This window comes from Salminus brasiliensis, chromosome 13, assembly GCF_030463535.1.
Source record: "Salminus brasiliensis chromosome 13, fSalBra1.hap2, whole genome shotgun sequence".
Classification (NCBI taxonomy): Eukaryota; Metazoa; Chordata; class Actinopteri; order Characiformes; family Bryconidae; genus Salminus; species Salminus brasiliensis.
In genome coordinates, this window is record NC_132890.1 from 2,846,135 (window position 1) to 2,861,498 (window position 15,364).

A 15,364-nucleotide genomic window follows, 5' to 3' on the forward strand; every position below is an offset into this window, starting at 1 on the left:
ATAATGGATACTAAATACTTCTTAGTGGATACTGAATAATTCATAGTGGATACTGAATCACCCATGGTGAATACTGAATAATTCATAGTAGATACTGAATAATTCATAGTGGATACTGAATAATTCATAGTAGATACTGAATAATTCATAGTGGATACTGAATAATTCATAGTCAATACTAAATAATTCATAGTAGATACTGAATAATTCATAGTCAATACTAAATAATTCATAGTGGATACTGAATAATTCATAGTGGATACTAAATAATTAATAGTAGATACTAAATAATTCATAGTAGATACTAAATAATTCTTAGTGGGTACTGAATAATTCATAGTGGATACTGAATAATTCATAGTAGATACTGAACAATTCATAGTGAATACTGGATAATTCACAGTGGATATTGAGTAATTAATATAGTGGGTACTGAATATTATTATTATTGTTGTCCTTTTTGTTAATACTATTATTATTAGTAGTAGTAGTAATATTGTTATTGTTAATATTATTGTTATTGCTATTCTTATTAATACTAATGTTAATAATAATAATAATAATAATAATAATAATAATAATAATAATTATGTGTGTATGAGTTAATGCACATATAGTTTACATGTATGGGAACATTGATTAAAAATAAGGAAAAATATCAGAACAAATAAATCAAAAACAAACAATTGGGAATGTTGATCACATTTGGTGTGTGTGTGTGTGTATGTGTGTATGTGTGTGTGTGTGTGTGTGTGTATAGTCAGTTCTCTCTTCAGCAAATAGTGAATGTAGAGAAGCGGCCTGATGTAACTCGGGGCAGTCGGTACCTGCTGGAGTTGGATCTGTTGGACAGGTCAGGCAGCAGAGTCCGTCTGGCTCAGTACATCTACGTCCTGCAAAATCATGACGAGGGCCGAGGCTGGGGCGTCCGCAAGCAGAGAAAGAACCCAAAGCTGCTCCTCTGTAACCCTCACAACTTCCAGTGGAACCCCACAGCTACTGTCCACTTCATCATTCCAGGTCAGATACGCTCATTACCACACACTGTCTCCCTATTGCTCTCTCTCTCTCTCTCTCTCTCTCTGTAGATCAATGTTTTAAAGTAGATACAGAAGAAGATGATGAAGGTTTATAATCTAACCCCTAGAAAGCTACAGTAAATAACAAAGTAAATCATATTAAAATAAGTTGGGAATAAATCAATAAGAACATGAGAGGTACAGTGTTTAAATAATCCAGTTATCAAATTAGTATAATTAAATATTGTAGAGAAATGTAATAAATGTGGGATACACAGGCATAAATAATATAAGCCAGCTGTCTAAAATAAAGCAGCTTTCTGTATTTTCTTTTACATTTACGGCATTTAGCAGACGCTCTTATCCAGAGCGACTTACATGGTTACTTGTATTACAGAGGTGGGCCAGTGTAGTGTTAGGAGTCTTGCCCAAGGACTCTTATAGATGTAGCGCAGCACAATCACCCAGACTGGGATTCGAACCCCAGCCTCCCACATAGTGTGGTAGCTCAGTGGCAGGTAGTGGTGTTATCTGTTGCGCCACACCAACCAGCAAAGTCTATATTTGTGAACTTTTATATATGATGTGAATTTATTATTTTTATATAGTAACTTATCTTTACTTTGCTTCATTAAGAATTGTACTTATTTACTAATTATTGGATTACATATTGACACATTTTGTCCTTAATTTAATTTAATTTAAATACAATTCTGTGTAACTATAATTTACGTTTTGGATAAAAATATTATTATTATTATTATTATTATTATTATTACTATTATTAATGGCATTAATTAAATAAATAACTTCTAAGGGTTAGAAATACAGGTCATAATACAGAGCACAAGTTTAAGGATTGTTGTCTTAAATGCATTTAAATGTGTGTGTATATATATGTATATGTGTGTGTGTGTGTGTGTGTGTAGTGAAGAACCAGGCTCGCTGGGTGCAGCAGTTCATAGTGGATATGGAGGAGCTGTATAGAGCCACTGGAGACAAGAACTTCAACATCATCATCACTGACTATTCCAGCACAGATATGGACATAAAGCAAGCCCTGGAAAACTCTCAGCTCCCCAGGTACAAACACACACTGACACACACTGACACACACTGACACACACTGTCAACGTCATCTCCAGAGACACACTTCTGCACATCATTCCAGTTTATTTACTGTTTAACGTCGTGCAAAAAAACATGAAAGGCATAAAATGTGGCCTGTGCAAAAGTAATGGCACATTACATACATCATGTATATCTCCCAATACATCCAATCAGAACATTAACAGAACTTGTTTATTTATTTATGTATTTGGTCATTTGTTTATTATATTATATATTATATTATATTAAGTGTAAAACGTTCCATACACTTCAAACATCACACTTCATCAAGTATCATGTGACCAGTTGGGCCCAAACTCATAAAACTGTATGTATAGCACATGTAGGTCCTAAGTATTAAATAGACACTCTTGTTTTTGCCTCTTTTCTGTTGTTGTTGTTGTTGTGTGTGTGTGTGTGTGTGTGTGTGTGTGTGTTAATGTGTGTGTGTGTTAATGTATGTGTGTGTACTCTCTCAGATATCAGTATCTCAGACTAGAAGGAAACTTTCAGAGATCAGCAGGGCTACAGGCTGGAATAGACCTGATCACAGTGAGTGCGCTCTTGGTGTAAATACACAGATAATCCCACCGTGATTAAAGAGCCGGTCTGAATAAACGCCTTCTTCATCCCCCTCAGGATAAACACAGCATTTTGTTTCTGTGTGATCTACACATCCATTTCCCACTGGGGTTCATAGACTCAGTGAGGAGACACTGTGTTGAAGGACGAATGGCCTTTGCTCCGATAGTGATGAGGCTTAACTGTGGTGCTACTCCTCAAGAACCTGACGGTACACACACTACTCTCTCTCTCTCTCATGTTTCTTAACTCATTAACCATCCCTGAACCCACCAGTGGACCCAGCCGTGTATTACATACCCCTATATCTGAAGAATAAGTGAGCTTGTTTGCGTTGGAGTCACTGTAGTTGATAATAGAAGAACCCCTAAAGTGTAACATGGCTGGAATTTAAGGGGTTAAAAGTTGGGGCGGGGGTGGGGGGGGCATTTATTATGCATTTATTAATTATTGAACTAGTTTTGACATATAAACAGTAAGTGTGGGACTTTGTTTGGGGTGAAAACTGCTCAGATGCGGTTTTACAAGCCTATTTACCACCCTGTTATTGTACTTTCGAATGCAATATGCTGATTTTTGTTTTTATGATGGGCTTGTGTGGGGGGGCGGCAAATGCACTGCTCTGATTGGCTGGCTTACAGCACTGCAGTGGTTCACATCATGTATCATGTAGCAGAGCAGAGTTAGGTAATTACAGTGAGGGGGGAGTTACCCACTGTCTTTCAATATTGCCAAAGCAAAAACAACAATAATAACAACAAAATTACAGAATTACAGAATTAAATAAATAAAAATAACAATAATTAAAATAAAGGTTTTTTTTTTTTTACAAAAGGATATATATATATATATATATATATTATACCTGCCCCCCTCTTTATCCAGTGTTGTTTTCTACTCTCTGCAGGCTACTGGGAAGTAAACGGCTTTGGTTTGCTGGGAATTTATAAATCAGACTTGGACTCTATTGGTGGCATGAACACCAAAGACTTCACTGACCGCTGGGGAGGAGAGGACTGGGAACTACTGGACAGGTAGGACTAGTAGTAAGCTACTGCTGGAATCTGATACAATTATGATGATGGTACATTTAGTGAATGCACCAGAAGTATTACGCACATTTCTATATCAATCAGCCATAACATTAAAACCACTGGTAGGTGAAGTGTGCCAATGGCTCCTGTGAAGAAGTGGGGTCCACATAATAACCAAATTGTGCAATAGCAATGTGGCTGGGTCAGAACATCTACTGTTTCCAGTATCCAGTAATCAGGTGACAGGGTCATGGGTTCCCAGGGCTCATTGATGCTTGCTAGCTTACAGGACTTGGGTCTGGATCTGCTGCTAACGTTAGTCCTGGTGCCAGATACCACAGCAGGACACCTTCAGAGGTCTTGTGGAGTGTCGACAGGTCAGAGCTGTTTTGGTAGCACACAGCGGGCCTACACTAGGCGGGTGGTTTTAATGTTATGGCTGATCTGAGTGTAATTATAACCAGAGTATTATTATACGCAGTTATGAACCAAGCAAGTTTGTTCATGTGTAATTGCTTGTGTCTGGACGTGGCCGACGGAACGAATGATGCATTGCTCCCGTCTTTAGGATCCTGGAGGCGGGGTTGGAAGTGGAGCGGCTGTACGTGAGGAATTTCTTCCATTACCACCACTCCAGGCGTGGCATGTGGAACCGCCGGGTAGTCCGCAATACGTAACGATGGCATCCCCACCATTGTCAGGACAGCAGTCACTGTGGCACTTTATCCAGCCTTTGCTCGGCTTGCCAGCTTTGATTGGCACACTGTGGGCCGCGAGGCATTCCAGAGGTTTGGCCGGCTGGGAAGAAGAGACGTGCAGGAGATAACTCAGGAAGATGCTCCTGGTACTATAAGACAGTTTAACAGTTTTAACAGTTTAACTGGTGGCTTGTTTTGAGGGACTGTATCTACACTATAGGTCCAAATGTTTGTGGACACCCCTAACAAATGATTGCATTCAGCTACCTTAAGTTTCACCCACTGAATAGGACTCTCTGGAGCAGATAAACATCATGACTCTATTGGCACCATGCTGCCTAATGCCAGGCGTGGGCTATAGAGGGCTATAAAGCCCCCCAGCATTGAGGAGCTGTGGAGCAGTGGAAGAACTGTGTTCTCAGGAATGATGGTTCGTGCTCCGTTGGTCATTGGTGATGAGGCGGGGTGGTGATCATCGTCCACTATCCTGACCTCACTACCAAACGCTCTTGTCGCTGAATGCAATCAAATCCTCACAGCAATGCTCCTCTAGGAGAAACTCTTTTTTAATACCCTTGATTTCAGAAGAAACACTGGACAAGTAGGGGTGTCCCAATACTTTTGTCCATTCCGCGCATTTCATTTGAGTGAGTATATATTGAAGTCGGATGGATTTCAACGCACTGTACTGTGTACTGCGGCCCGGCTTTGTACAGAACCTCTCTAAGGGTCTCTGGCGTGGCTGCCCGAGTGAATTCCTGGGGAACTACCGGCCTAATTTTAAAGGAACCACTCACTATACTATCTAATTCACGTTACGTTCCCATAATACACGATAATACACCCGATGGAGCTAGCTGAGGTTTGGAAGGAGGACCAAACCTGAAGCTCTGCCTCCTTTCATATCCTGTGATGGTGTTTTCACACCCCCCCCCTCCCTCTTATAGAAGCATATAGTCCCAAAATCCTCCTTGCTGTTACTCAGGGCTAACTCTCAGTCCTACCTCCGTTCTTGATGAGGAGTCTGGCCTTTTGGAAGCTGCCCTGAACTCCAGCCTAAAGTTCTCAGAGTTCTCGCCACTCCTCCCACACTACAATTATACCATGGAGCATGTACTGACTGACGGACTACGCTTTGGCATAAGGGGATAAATGTGTTGTTGTGATTATTATTTTTTGGGGGGGAGGCGGAACAGGCCTTCAGAACACTCCTACCTCTAAAGTTCACATTCTTGACCTTGTTGATGTGAGATTAGGGCTGGAACTAAACTCCACAGGCCGCTTTTGTCTCCCTACAGAACCTTTTTAATGGAAAATGATTTGTAAAATGATACAGTTCGTCCACCCAACCTTTGCGATATCCGAAGGGTCTGTGATGCTGTTAAACGGCCTCCAAAAGTGGCTCAGCTGGACCGTCCAGTGGGTGTTCAGCTGGACCGTGATCAAACCAAAAGAGGTGCAATGGTCCTGTGCCTTCAGCCTGCAGGCCTTAACCCAGGTTTAGCTGTGGCTCTATCAGCACGGCCTCTACAACAGCATGCCTTAGATGTTTCGAGAGGAGCAGGAGACTCTGCTGTTGTTCACATTTCAAGGAGGAGTGCAGGCAGCCGTGTTGTTCCAGATGTTTCATCGTGAAGAATCACGAATCACGAGAAGATTCAGGAGATGGGGTTCGGGTTACTTTTCTGTCTCAGACTGTTTCATTATAAGTGCTTTACTGACTGTAGGAGGAAAAAGTGATTGCTGAATAATCAGATAGCGCCCTGTCCTGGGGGTAGTCCAGGATCGAGGGACCCACCTTGATCCTGAGCAGGAAGTGGCTGGATGGATGGATGGATGGATGACTAAGGAAATCCGACTCAGGAAATTTGCTGAATGCTATACTAGCTTAAAAGTGCCTTTTACAGAGACATGCAAGGACATCTAGGTTATCCATCTTCCAACATCTGCAGATTCTGCATAATTCTGCTCACTCTGAAGCTTCACTGCAGTTTATTTGCTTGATTTAACCAATTGCAAAAACCTTGTATCTCCATTTTGCATGAATCTGGGAGTTGTTCTTTATATTGTTTATCAGAGTCTCATGATTAATGGACCAATAGAAATGCTCCAAAAGGACTAAAATCTTTTTACATGGACTTTACATGTTGTTTACTTGCCATTTTGGAGATACAAGGTTTTACAGGACAGGGATGATTGTATATGCGGTGTAATTTCTCCTAACTACAGGAAACATAATAATACCTATACGCTTGGTAAATTGTCAAGTGACAGCTTTAGGCCAATGAAGTGTCCTTTGTGCTTTGATGTTAAGCAGCTAGTTTGTTATATTGTATAGATTTTTTAAATAGGAAATAAAAAATGTCCACTGGAGAGTTTATGGTTATTAAAATCTTTGGTAAAAAATTGGTACTTCTGTTTTTTTTTCTGGGTGTTTTTCCAAATTTGTAAATATATATATACACACACAACTCTGGAAAAAATATTTTTCTTTATTAAATCTGCATCTCTTTATTATATTAAATCTGCATCTCTACGTGTCTGGCAGCCGTTTTTTATTAATTTCATCAAACAGAGCTGAGTTATCTGAATCTGCAGACTATGAACGGCATAAAGTCCCAACAGAAATGTGAGAGACTAGTGGAGAGCCGGCCGAGACAGGAGAGCTGTGATTGGCCGTCGAGGTTATTTCAGCATAGTGATTTCTGAATGCTCTCAGAGTTCAGATATTAGTACTGTGTTTAAATCTGAATAATAACTTCTTTACTTTATAATTATTATCATCATTTATCTGCATTATTTGAGCAGCTGTTTTTGAGCAGTTGTCATTTCTGCAAATAAATAAATAAATGCTCTAAATTGTAAATATTTTATTTGGAATTTGGGGGAAGTGTTGTCCATGGTTTATGAAATACAGCACAAATGTTCATTTCCCTAAAACACACTGCCTATAAACAGTAAAACTAGAGAAACTGACCATGTAGGGTGGTCTCTCTCTCTCTCTCTCTCTCTCTCTATATATATATATATATATATATACACCATAAATCAGAGCCTATGACATACCTCTTGCAGTTACACCCACATACATGCCGGTCACACTCTGACCCAGTTTAGACGTGCAGTTACTCCTCCTGTCCTTGAACAGAAGCGATTGAGAAGATGACTCGCACACTTGGACTATTTCAGATGATAGGTCACTTCAGCTGGCATTGGAGTGACCTCACACCTCTGTTATGTTGTTAAAGCCAAATGTGTATATTATTTTATTTAATGTATTAAATTAATTCAATTATTTAATTATTAAAATACTGTCATTTTACTTTTGAACATGTTTGTCTTTACCACAGGAACTGAACTGCTGACCATCAATGACTTCCTAATCAGAGCCTAGATAGATATTGATATTTGATGCAAAACCTCATATCTCTAAAACAGCAACTTTACAGCAGAAGAAAAAACCTTCCTTCAACTTTCAATGGAAGTCAATGTAAAACGATTGTATTCAGGTCGTTTTGGAGCTTTCCTATTGGTCCATTCATCATGCATTTTCTTAGACAATTTAAAGAAGAACAGCCAGATTTACATTACGTCAAAAAATCATGGGTGATCATGGGTGTTGTGGGTGTTGTGCCCCCACAACACCCCTGATCATTCAAGGCATGGACTCCACAAGACCTCTGAAGGTGACCTGCTGTGGTATCTGGTGCTCCAAGATTAACGTTAGCAGCAGATCCTGTAAGTCCTGTAGGTTGTGAGGCGGGGCCCCCATAGGCACTCTATTATCGGTTCACTTTTGGAGTGTTCCACCAAGAACCCCCCAAAAGACCTGATGCCTGATGTTTTGGAGATGTTCTGACCCAGTCATCCTCTAGAACATCTCAGTTTGGTTCTTGTTCAACACCTTCATCGCCTTCAAGAACTAACTGTTTACCTGCTGCCTAGTATGTAGATCCCACCCGGTGACAAGAGGTGAAGATAATCAAAGTTTTTCACTATAACACCCATCAGTGGTGTTAATGTTATGGCTGATTGCAATGCGGAATCTGTGTGTGGGGGTGAGTTGCTTGTCCTGATTGACTCTGTTTGTGGATAATTGACTGTGTATAGAAATGGGCAGAGACATTTACATTTACATTTAAGGCATTTAGCAGACGCTCTTATCCAGAGCGACTTACAAAAGTGCTTCACTATTTACCCAAGAAAACCTCAGCTAGTTTAAATAGACTAAAAATTCAAAGATCCTCTAATCTTAGACTCTACTAAACACAAGTCAATAAGAAGACCACTCTGCTATTCGCCCAAGTACTCTCAGAAGAGGAGGGTCTTCAGTCTGGGTTTGAAGACAGCGAGCGTTGGACTCTGCTGTTCGGACACCCAGGGGAAGTTCGTTCCACTACTTCGGTGCAGGACAGAAAAAAGCCTGGACGCTCGTCTTCCAAGGATTTTGAGGGATGGCGGGTCGAGCCAAGCCGTACTTGAAGCTCGAAGCTCCAATAGCTACATTGACTATGGATGCATGTTCTGAGATGCAGTGTGTGTGTGTCTTTAAATATCACAAACACTTATTTGGCATCAAAAAGTTTATTTACTGCTTTACCAGAAGGTGCACTTACACTAAAAATGACATTCTGTTAACTGTGCGATAAGTTCAAGTGATTAAGATCCCATTAAAACTCACCATAAACCACATCATGAAAATAATATTGGTTTATGATGGAGAAGAAATGCTAACTGACCTTAAGTGGTAAAAAGCAAGTCCTCAGATTCATGAGGAAACTATCGTCTCCCAGGTCCAACTCTGGCCACTTCAGGATCAAGTTTCAGTATCGGTTCCTACTCTTTCATGTATGTCTCTTCATACACATGCACACACTCCTATATACAAAACTGGCTCCTATATACACTCCTCACTGTCCTCCAGCAGCGTCAAACATCTTCTTCCTGCCCTCCATGCCGGACATGGCCTCCACATTCTTACGCCAGTCGCCTACCTCACTGTTCAGAACCTGCAGAGCATATGCACACATCAGTTGGTCAGACATGACATGGGAAAACTCAACACTTTGGAAGATATCAGGTTTTATACAGCAACCAAGTCGTCATATCTATATTGGTTTCCAGTTCTCCCCAGTTTAGCCATTGCCAGTTCCCACCCTACACCCTCAGAGTCACAGGAACCAGCATCTTCTCCAACTGCAGCAGATGCAACAGCACCGGACAGCTGAACGCGCTGGGGAAGGAATTCCAACTGCCAGTTGCGTTAAATCAGCTGACAGATGGCCAGTATCGGCCATCCCACCCATCCAGAGAGGGCAAGGCCAGCTATGCAGTCTTGGGCTGAAGGCCACAGACTCCAGTCCTCATGGGCCTCAGCCATGCAGACCTCATCTCATGCATGTAATTCATTGTTAGACGCTCCAAGACACTGATCTCAGCCAGGCTGTGGACCAGCCTTAGACATGCCTGGCTTAGATGGTTGCAGGACTTCATGGCTTTCCTCAGTGTTATTTAGATGTTCGCAGGTGTGTGTTGATGTAAATACCTTCTCTTGTTTAATGTCCTCCTTCTTCACTGACTTGAGGTTAGCTCTAAGGTCCATAGAGCCCTTGTGCTTGGAACCCAGCAGCGCCCTCATCATTTCGTCAGCGGACACTCGGACCTTCCTCAGAGCAGGCTTCTTAAACTTACCCCCGAGGTCCTGCACTTTCAGCTTCAGCTCGTGAATCTGTAACACGGCAGGCACTGGACATCAATTTGACATATGGCTCGTAACGTCAGACAGACACTGTCTGATTTTGGTTGGAAATCAAAGGCACATCCATCAAAGAACAACATTGGGTTGACATTTAGCTCCAACATTAGATAGATGTTGAATTTTGGTTGGAAATCAAAGTAACATGTCCATGAAAAACGTAACACTGGGTTGACATCAAGCTACAACGCTAGATAAACGTTCAATTCTGGTTGGAAATCAAAGTCACGTCCATCAAAAAACAACACTGGGTTGACATCAAGCTCCAACATTAAATAGACATTGAATTTTCTAAATAGATGTTAGATAGATGTTGAATTTTGGTTGGAAATCAAAGTCACGTCCATCAAAAAACTATGTTGGGTTCACTACAAGCTCCAACGTCAGATAGATGTTCAATTGTGGTTAGAAATCAAAGTCACATCCATCAAAGAACAACATTGAGTTGACATCAAGTTCCAACATTAAATAGAAGTTGAATTTTCTAAGTAGACGTTAGATAGATGTTGAATTTAGGTTGAAAATCAAAGTCACGTCCATCAAAGAACAACATTGGGTTGACATCAAGTTTCAACATTGGCTGGACGCTAAATTTTGTATGGAAATCAAAGTCACGTCTATCAAAAAACTATGTTAGGTTGACATCAAGCACCAACGTTAGATAGATGTTGAATTTTGGTTGGAAATCAATGTCACGTCCAACAAAGAACAACAGTGGGATGACATCAAGCTCCAACATTAAATAGACGTTAAATGTTCTAAATAGACGTTAGATAGATGTTGAATTTTGGTTGGAAATCAAAGTCACGTCGAACAAAAACAAACACTGGGTTGACATCAAGCTCCAACGTCAGACAGACGTTGAACTTTGATTACTTAACACTGTGACTTAAAACCAACAACATATCATAACAACATCTAAGAAGGTTGGAAATTCACATTGTGTGGATGTTAACATTATAATAAAGTTTAGCAGATTTTAACGTCATTATGTCGTCAACACGTGATGTTTGGACGTCAGATTTTGGCTTCCTAACATCACAACTTAAAACCAACAAATATCTACGTCAGCTGTCGTCTCAGTTCTACGTCATTTTGCCGATGGCTTTAGTCGCTGGTTGTTGTCCTAAAATTAAATTTTGGTCATGATCAACATTAAACCAGGCGGCCAGCTGGGACAGATTACAAATGTGCGAAACTGCAAATCCTGACGTTTCCTTTATACTCACTTCTTTGTTGTTCTTGTTGATTTTGGCTTCAAAGTCATACCTCTCCTCATCCACCACATCGATTTTAGCATGAAGCTGCTTGCACAGTTTCTGCAAACACAGACAAACACACACACGATTGTTGTCGGGCATTTTTAAAACTTGGACCTGTATTTAACCTTTGTTAACACTTAACGAAAAATAGATCAAAGAAAATTACAAAATTATTACAAAATGGCTTAGAACTCATTCTCTTTATGTACATCAAAGTTAAGAACATCTTAAAAGTTTGTATTTCCTTCATTGACCGTTAGCTATTTTTCGTAAAGGTGCCATAGAATGAATTTATTGAGTATTTAAGATGTTGTTTGACATGGAAATAATAAGTGTGTGACTTAGATACGGTTTACAAGCGTATTTACCACTCTGTTATGTTCCCTCAAAATATATAAACGTGATCATTTTCATGTTGCAGAGGCTTAAAGAACAAACAATGAAGGCCTTTTCCTTGATTGACTGGTTGATGTCACTGTGACAGCTCACATGAGCCACATAGCATAGCATAGCTTTGTTTTTGGCACTGTAACAAGTGGTGCTACTATCTTCTGGGGGTCGCCTCAGTGTCCAGTTGGTGCAGTATGTGGTTAGCTAGCCAATGAGATTGTAGTAGGGTCAGCTAAAGTTAGCTTTTAGCCTAGCGACTGCCTAGCACCCATTTACTCCCCTGGCCTCCCCACACTGCTCTCTCCCAGCCTTCACACAGAGAGCCGCCGCGGCACGTCCTCCTAAGGCCCTTCTCCTAACAGTGCTTCCCCCCGGCAGCTAGTGTTAGCTTTTAACGTTTTCTCTGGAAGTAGCCGTTGCATTCGGCCTTTCGCTGGGTGGCTGGGTGTATTAGCAGGTTCAGCATTAGCAGGTCCTACAGGCTCTTACCTGTAGTTCGTCCATGGCAAGGCCAGACATCTGTAGAGGTGGGAGTTTCTCCCCCAGGTAGCGAACCTTCTCCTCATCACGGACCACCTTCTCCTGCTCCAGATCCTCCATCGCTCTCTGGAGCAGAAGAATCTAACAAAACAATAACAACAACAAACCCTCACAAACAACTTCCATAGAGATAAATCTAAAAAACTATATGGACAAAAGTATTCGGACACCTGCTCATTCATTGTTTCTTCGGAAATCAAGGCTATTAAAAAAAATATTCTTGTGCTTTTGTTGGAGTAACTGTCTCTACTGTCCAGGGAAGAAGGCTTTCTACCAGATTTTGGAGAAGGAACATTGCTGTGAGGATTTGATTGCATTCAGCAAAGAGCATTAGTGAAGTCAGGCTGTTGGATGATGATCACCACCCCACCTCATCATCCCCAACACATCCCAAAAGTACTGGATGGAGCTCCACCACCATCATCATTCCAGAGAACACAGTTCTTCCACTGCTCCACAGCTCCTCAATGCTGGGGGGCTTTATACCCCTCTATAGCCCACGCCTGGCATTAGGCAGCATGGTGCGAATACTTTCTATTTTATGACAGTACTAGTCTTTACAGAGACTAGACAAGCTGTGTGTGTGCCTTTGCACACCTGTGTCAGCAATGGGTGCAACTTAAAGGAGCTGAATGCATTCATTAGGAGGGGTGTCCACAAACATTTGGACATACAGTGTACCTACTGTAAATAGAATGCGGGAGAAAGAGGAGATGTAAAAACAGCTCACCTTCAGAGAGAGCTTTCTGGACGCTGAGATCTTGGACTTCGGCTGCAAAACAGAAACATGGTCAGCATTTCAGTTTCAGTTTGTTTTTAATACAAAATTAATATTTTTAATATATTAATTTTATATTAGAATTATTTTTGCAGGTGAATGGAGTTGATAGGTGGGGTAATATGAATGTGTTTAACAGAACAATATCTTCTATCCAGAGTAACTGAAGCTTTTTAAGGACACTTCAGTGTGTCGGGTATGGAGTACCTTGGCCTGAGGGCCTCGAGGGGCCATTGGTGAAGGGGCGTCCTGTATAGATGAAAAAGAAAACACCATAAACACTTTATTGTGCAAAAGTTTGGGCACCATAAAATCATGTACACAATTTTAAACACAATTTCTATTTTTTAATAAATTTAATTTTTGTTTGATGTGAATTATTACTCTTAGAAAATCACAATGTTTAATTAAGCCAATGTGTACAAACATTGGAATATGAGTTGTCTGGCCAAATTATTATTATTATAAAACATTATGTTGATTTTCTAAGTGAAAAAATGATCACTTCTGTTTATTTGTTGAATTTAGAATATTGGAAAAACACATAATATATAAAAAAGTGACAGAACTGTTACAGATACCATGTTTTTATGTTTCAGTGTTTTTTTCTATTATGTTAAATACACTCAAAATAATAAACAGAACTTGTGCAATTGAGTAAATGATTATTTTTAATATTTAAAAATAAAGAGATGTAAAAATGTTAAGACTTACACTGTAGAAGATTTAACAGGGTGTGGACAGGGACAAAGGGACAAGAGAGAGATTACATTATTAAAAATGTTAGTATTAAAAAAATTAGTCAACTAAATATCTTTACTAATAACATTCTAATATCATTCATGTAGATACATAAGAAATAAATATTGCAGCTGTCATAAAATCTCCAAAATGAAAAAGAAACTTTTAATGGAAGTCAATGTAAATCGATTAAATTCCAAGTAATTTTGGAATAAGCAGCATGAAGAGCATTTCCATTGGTCCATTCATCAATTTGACACAATATTAAGAACAACTGCCAGATTTACATTAAGTAAAAAAGTGAAAACAGCAAATAATGAAGATACGATGATTTGGTGTGACTCAAAGAAGACTACAGTTATATGTAAATAATACTCACTCATCTGCCATTGTGAAGCCTGTAGTCAGGACAACAGACAAAGACTGATATCAGTGTGATGATCAACAGTTTACTAAGGAGTTTACTGCTAAATAACCCGATATAAATACAAATAATAATAATTAAAAACACTATAATAATAAAATAATAAAAAAAGCCCCAAAATGATCTAAAAAGCCGTCCTCAGAGAAGCACACAGACCTACAGCTACTGCTCAACTGTGTCTACAATACAGCTACAGTGCAAAACAGCAGTGGCCTAGAAGTGAGCCTCTCTGCAGAGATCCGTGTAAAGGAATGGAGAGAAGAGGACAGGGTACAGTACCTGAGGTGGTCAGTCTGCGCTACTAAAGGACAGGCCCAGAGACAATGGGTTTTATGTGTGACAGATGGCAGGTAAATAATTATAGCACACAGACACAGGAATGCAAACAATCAGGCCAGCTGCCCTCACTGTCACAAAGGCTGCTGAACGTGTGAATGTGTGTGTGAGTGTGTGTGTGTGTGTGTGTGTGTGTGTGTGTGTGTGTGTGTTGGTCACACAAGGACAAAGTAAAACAAAGTCAGCCATAAATCTTTGCTCCATTACCTCACTCAAAACTTCATACATTATACACAAGAGTGTCTAAACACACAGCGGACCCGTCGAGGACGTAAAGGCCGAAATGACAGTAGGGCTCACACACACACACACACACACACACACACACACACACACAAACACTGATTTTACACAGAAATGCTCTGAGAATAGTGGGGCAGCCTGAATGTGCTAAAGCTGGACACAACCAGAAAAGCTGTAAGTAAGGTCATGAAGTCCACAGCTTGTTGCAGGTAGAAGACGCCTCTATTGCTGTCATATTAAACCCCCTGATGTCCTCATTTTGAGGGGAAATTCTGCACCATCAGAAGATAGCAGTGGCTCTTTACGCTCTACAGTGTCTGATATTAATAGAAAAAGCAGTTTGAGTGACGGCGGCTGGCCTTAAGTCTGCTAAAAAACGAACAACAGCAAGCTTCAGACATCAGACGTGGTGTCCTGGACGGCTGCTGATGGTCAGGGTCAGGTTATGGAGG

At 40.3% G+C, this 15,364-nt stretch overlaps 2 protein-coding genes across 2 annotated transcripts in view; one reads left to right on the forward strand and one right to left on the reverse strand.

Annotated features, from left to right (window-relative positions):
- b4galnt3b (beta-1,4-N-acetyl-galactosaminyl transferase 3b) overlaps positions 1–6,807 on the forward strand; it is a 32,116-nt gene extending 25,309 nt beyond the window's left edge. The window contains exons 15-20 of the mRNA XM_072695383.1: positions 761–1,020; positions 1,949–2,102; positions 2,609–2,681; positions 2,769–2,922; positions 3,619–3,745; positions 4,314–6,807. Coding sequence (XP_072551484.1) covers positions 761–1,020; positions 1,949–2,102; positions 2,609–2,681; positions 2,769–2,922; positions 3,619–3,745; positions 4,314–4,422 — 877 coding nt within the window. The 3' untranslated portion in view covers positions 4,423–6,807. The remainder of the gene's footprint in view (positions 1–760; positions 1,021–1,948; positions 2,103–2,608; positions 2,682–2,768; positions 2,923–3,618; positions 3,746–4,313) is intronic.
- A 2,546-nt stretch (positions 6,808–9,353) lies between these two features.
- On the reverse strand, positions 9,354–13,402 carry tnni1c (troponin I, skeletal, slow c). Its single transcript, XM_072694846.1, has 6 exons — positions 13,382–13,402; positions 13,121–13,162; positions 12,340–12,471; positions 11,428–11,517; positions 9,989–10,171; positions 9,354–9,452 (listed from the first exon to the last, which is right to left on the reverse strand). Exons 1-6 carry the CDS (start codon positions 13,400–13,402, stop codon positions 9,354–9,356), a joined length of 567 nt encoding a protein of 188 aa, XP_072550947.1.
- Positions 13,403–15,364: the final 1,962 nt, after the last annotated feature.

Excerpts from the sequence above, each read along its gene's own strand:
- tnni1c (XM_072694846.1), bottom strand. The coding sequence starts at position 13,402 with ATGGCCCCTCGAGGCCCTCAG. Across the intron at positions 10,172-11,427 it reads TCAACAAGAACAACAAAGAA|ATTCACGAGCTGAAGCTGAA; the intron begins GTGAGTATAAAG and ends GCCGTGTTACAG. Across the intron at positions 9,453-9,988 it reads AGGACATTAAACAAGAGAAG|GTTCTGAACAGTGAGGTAGG; the intron begins GTATTTACATCA and ends TATGCTCTGCAG.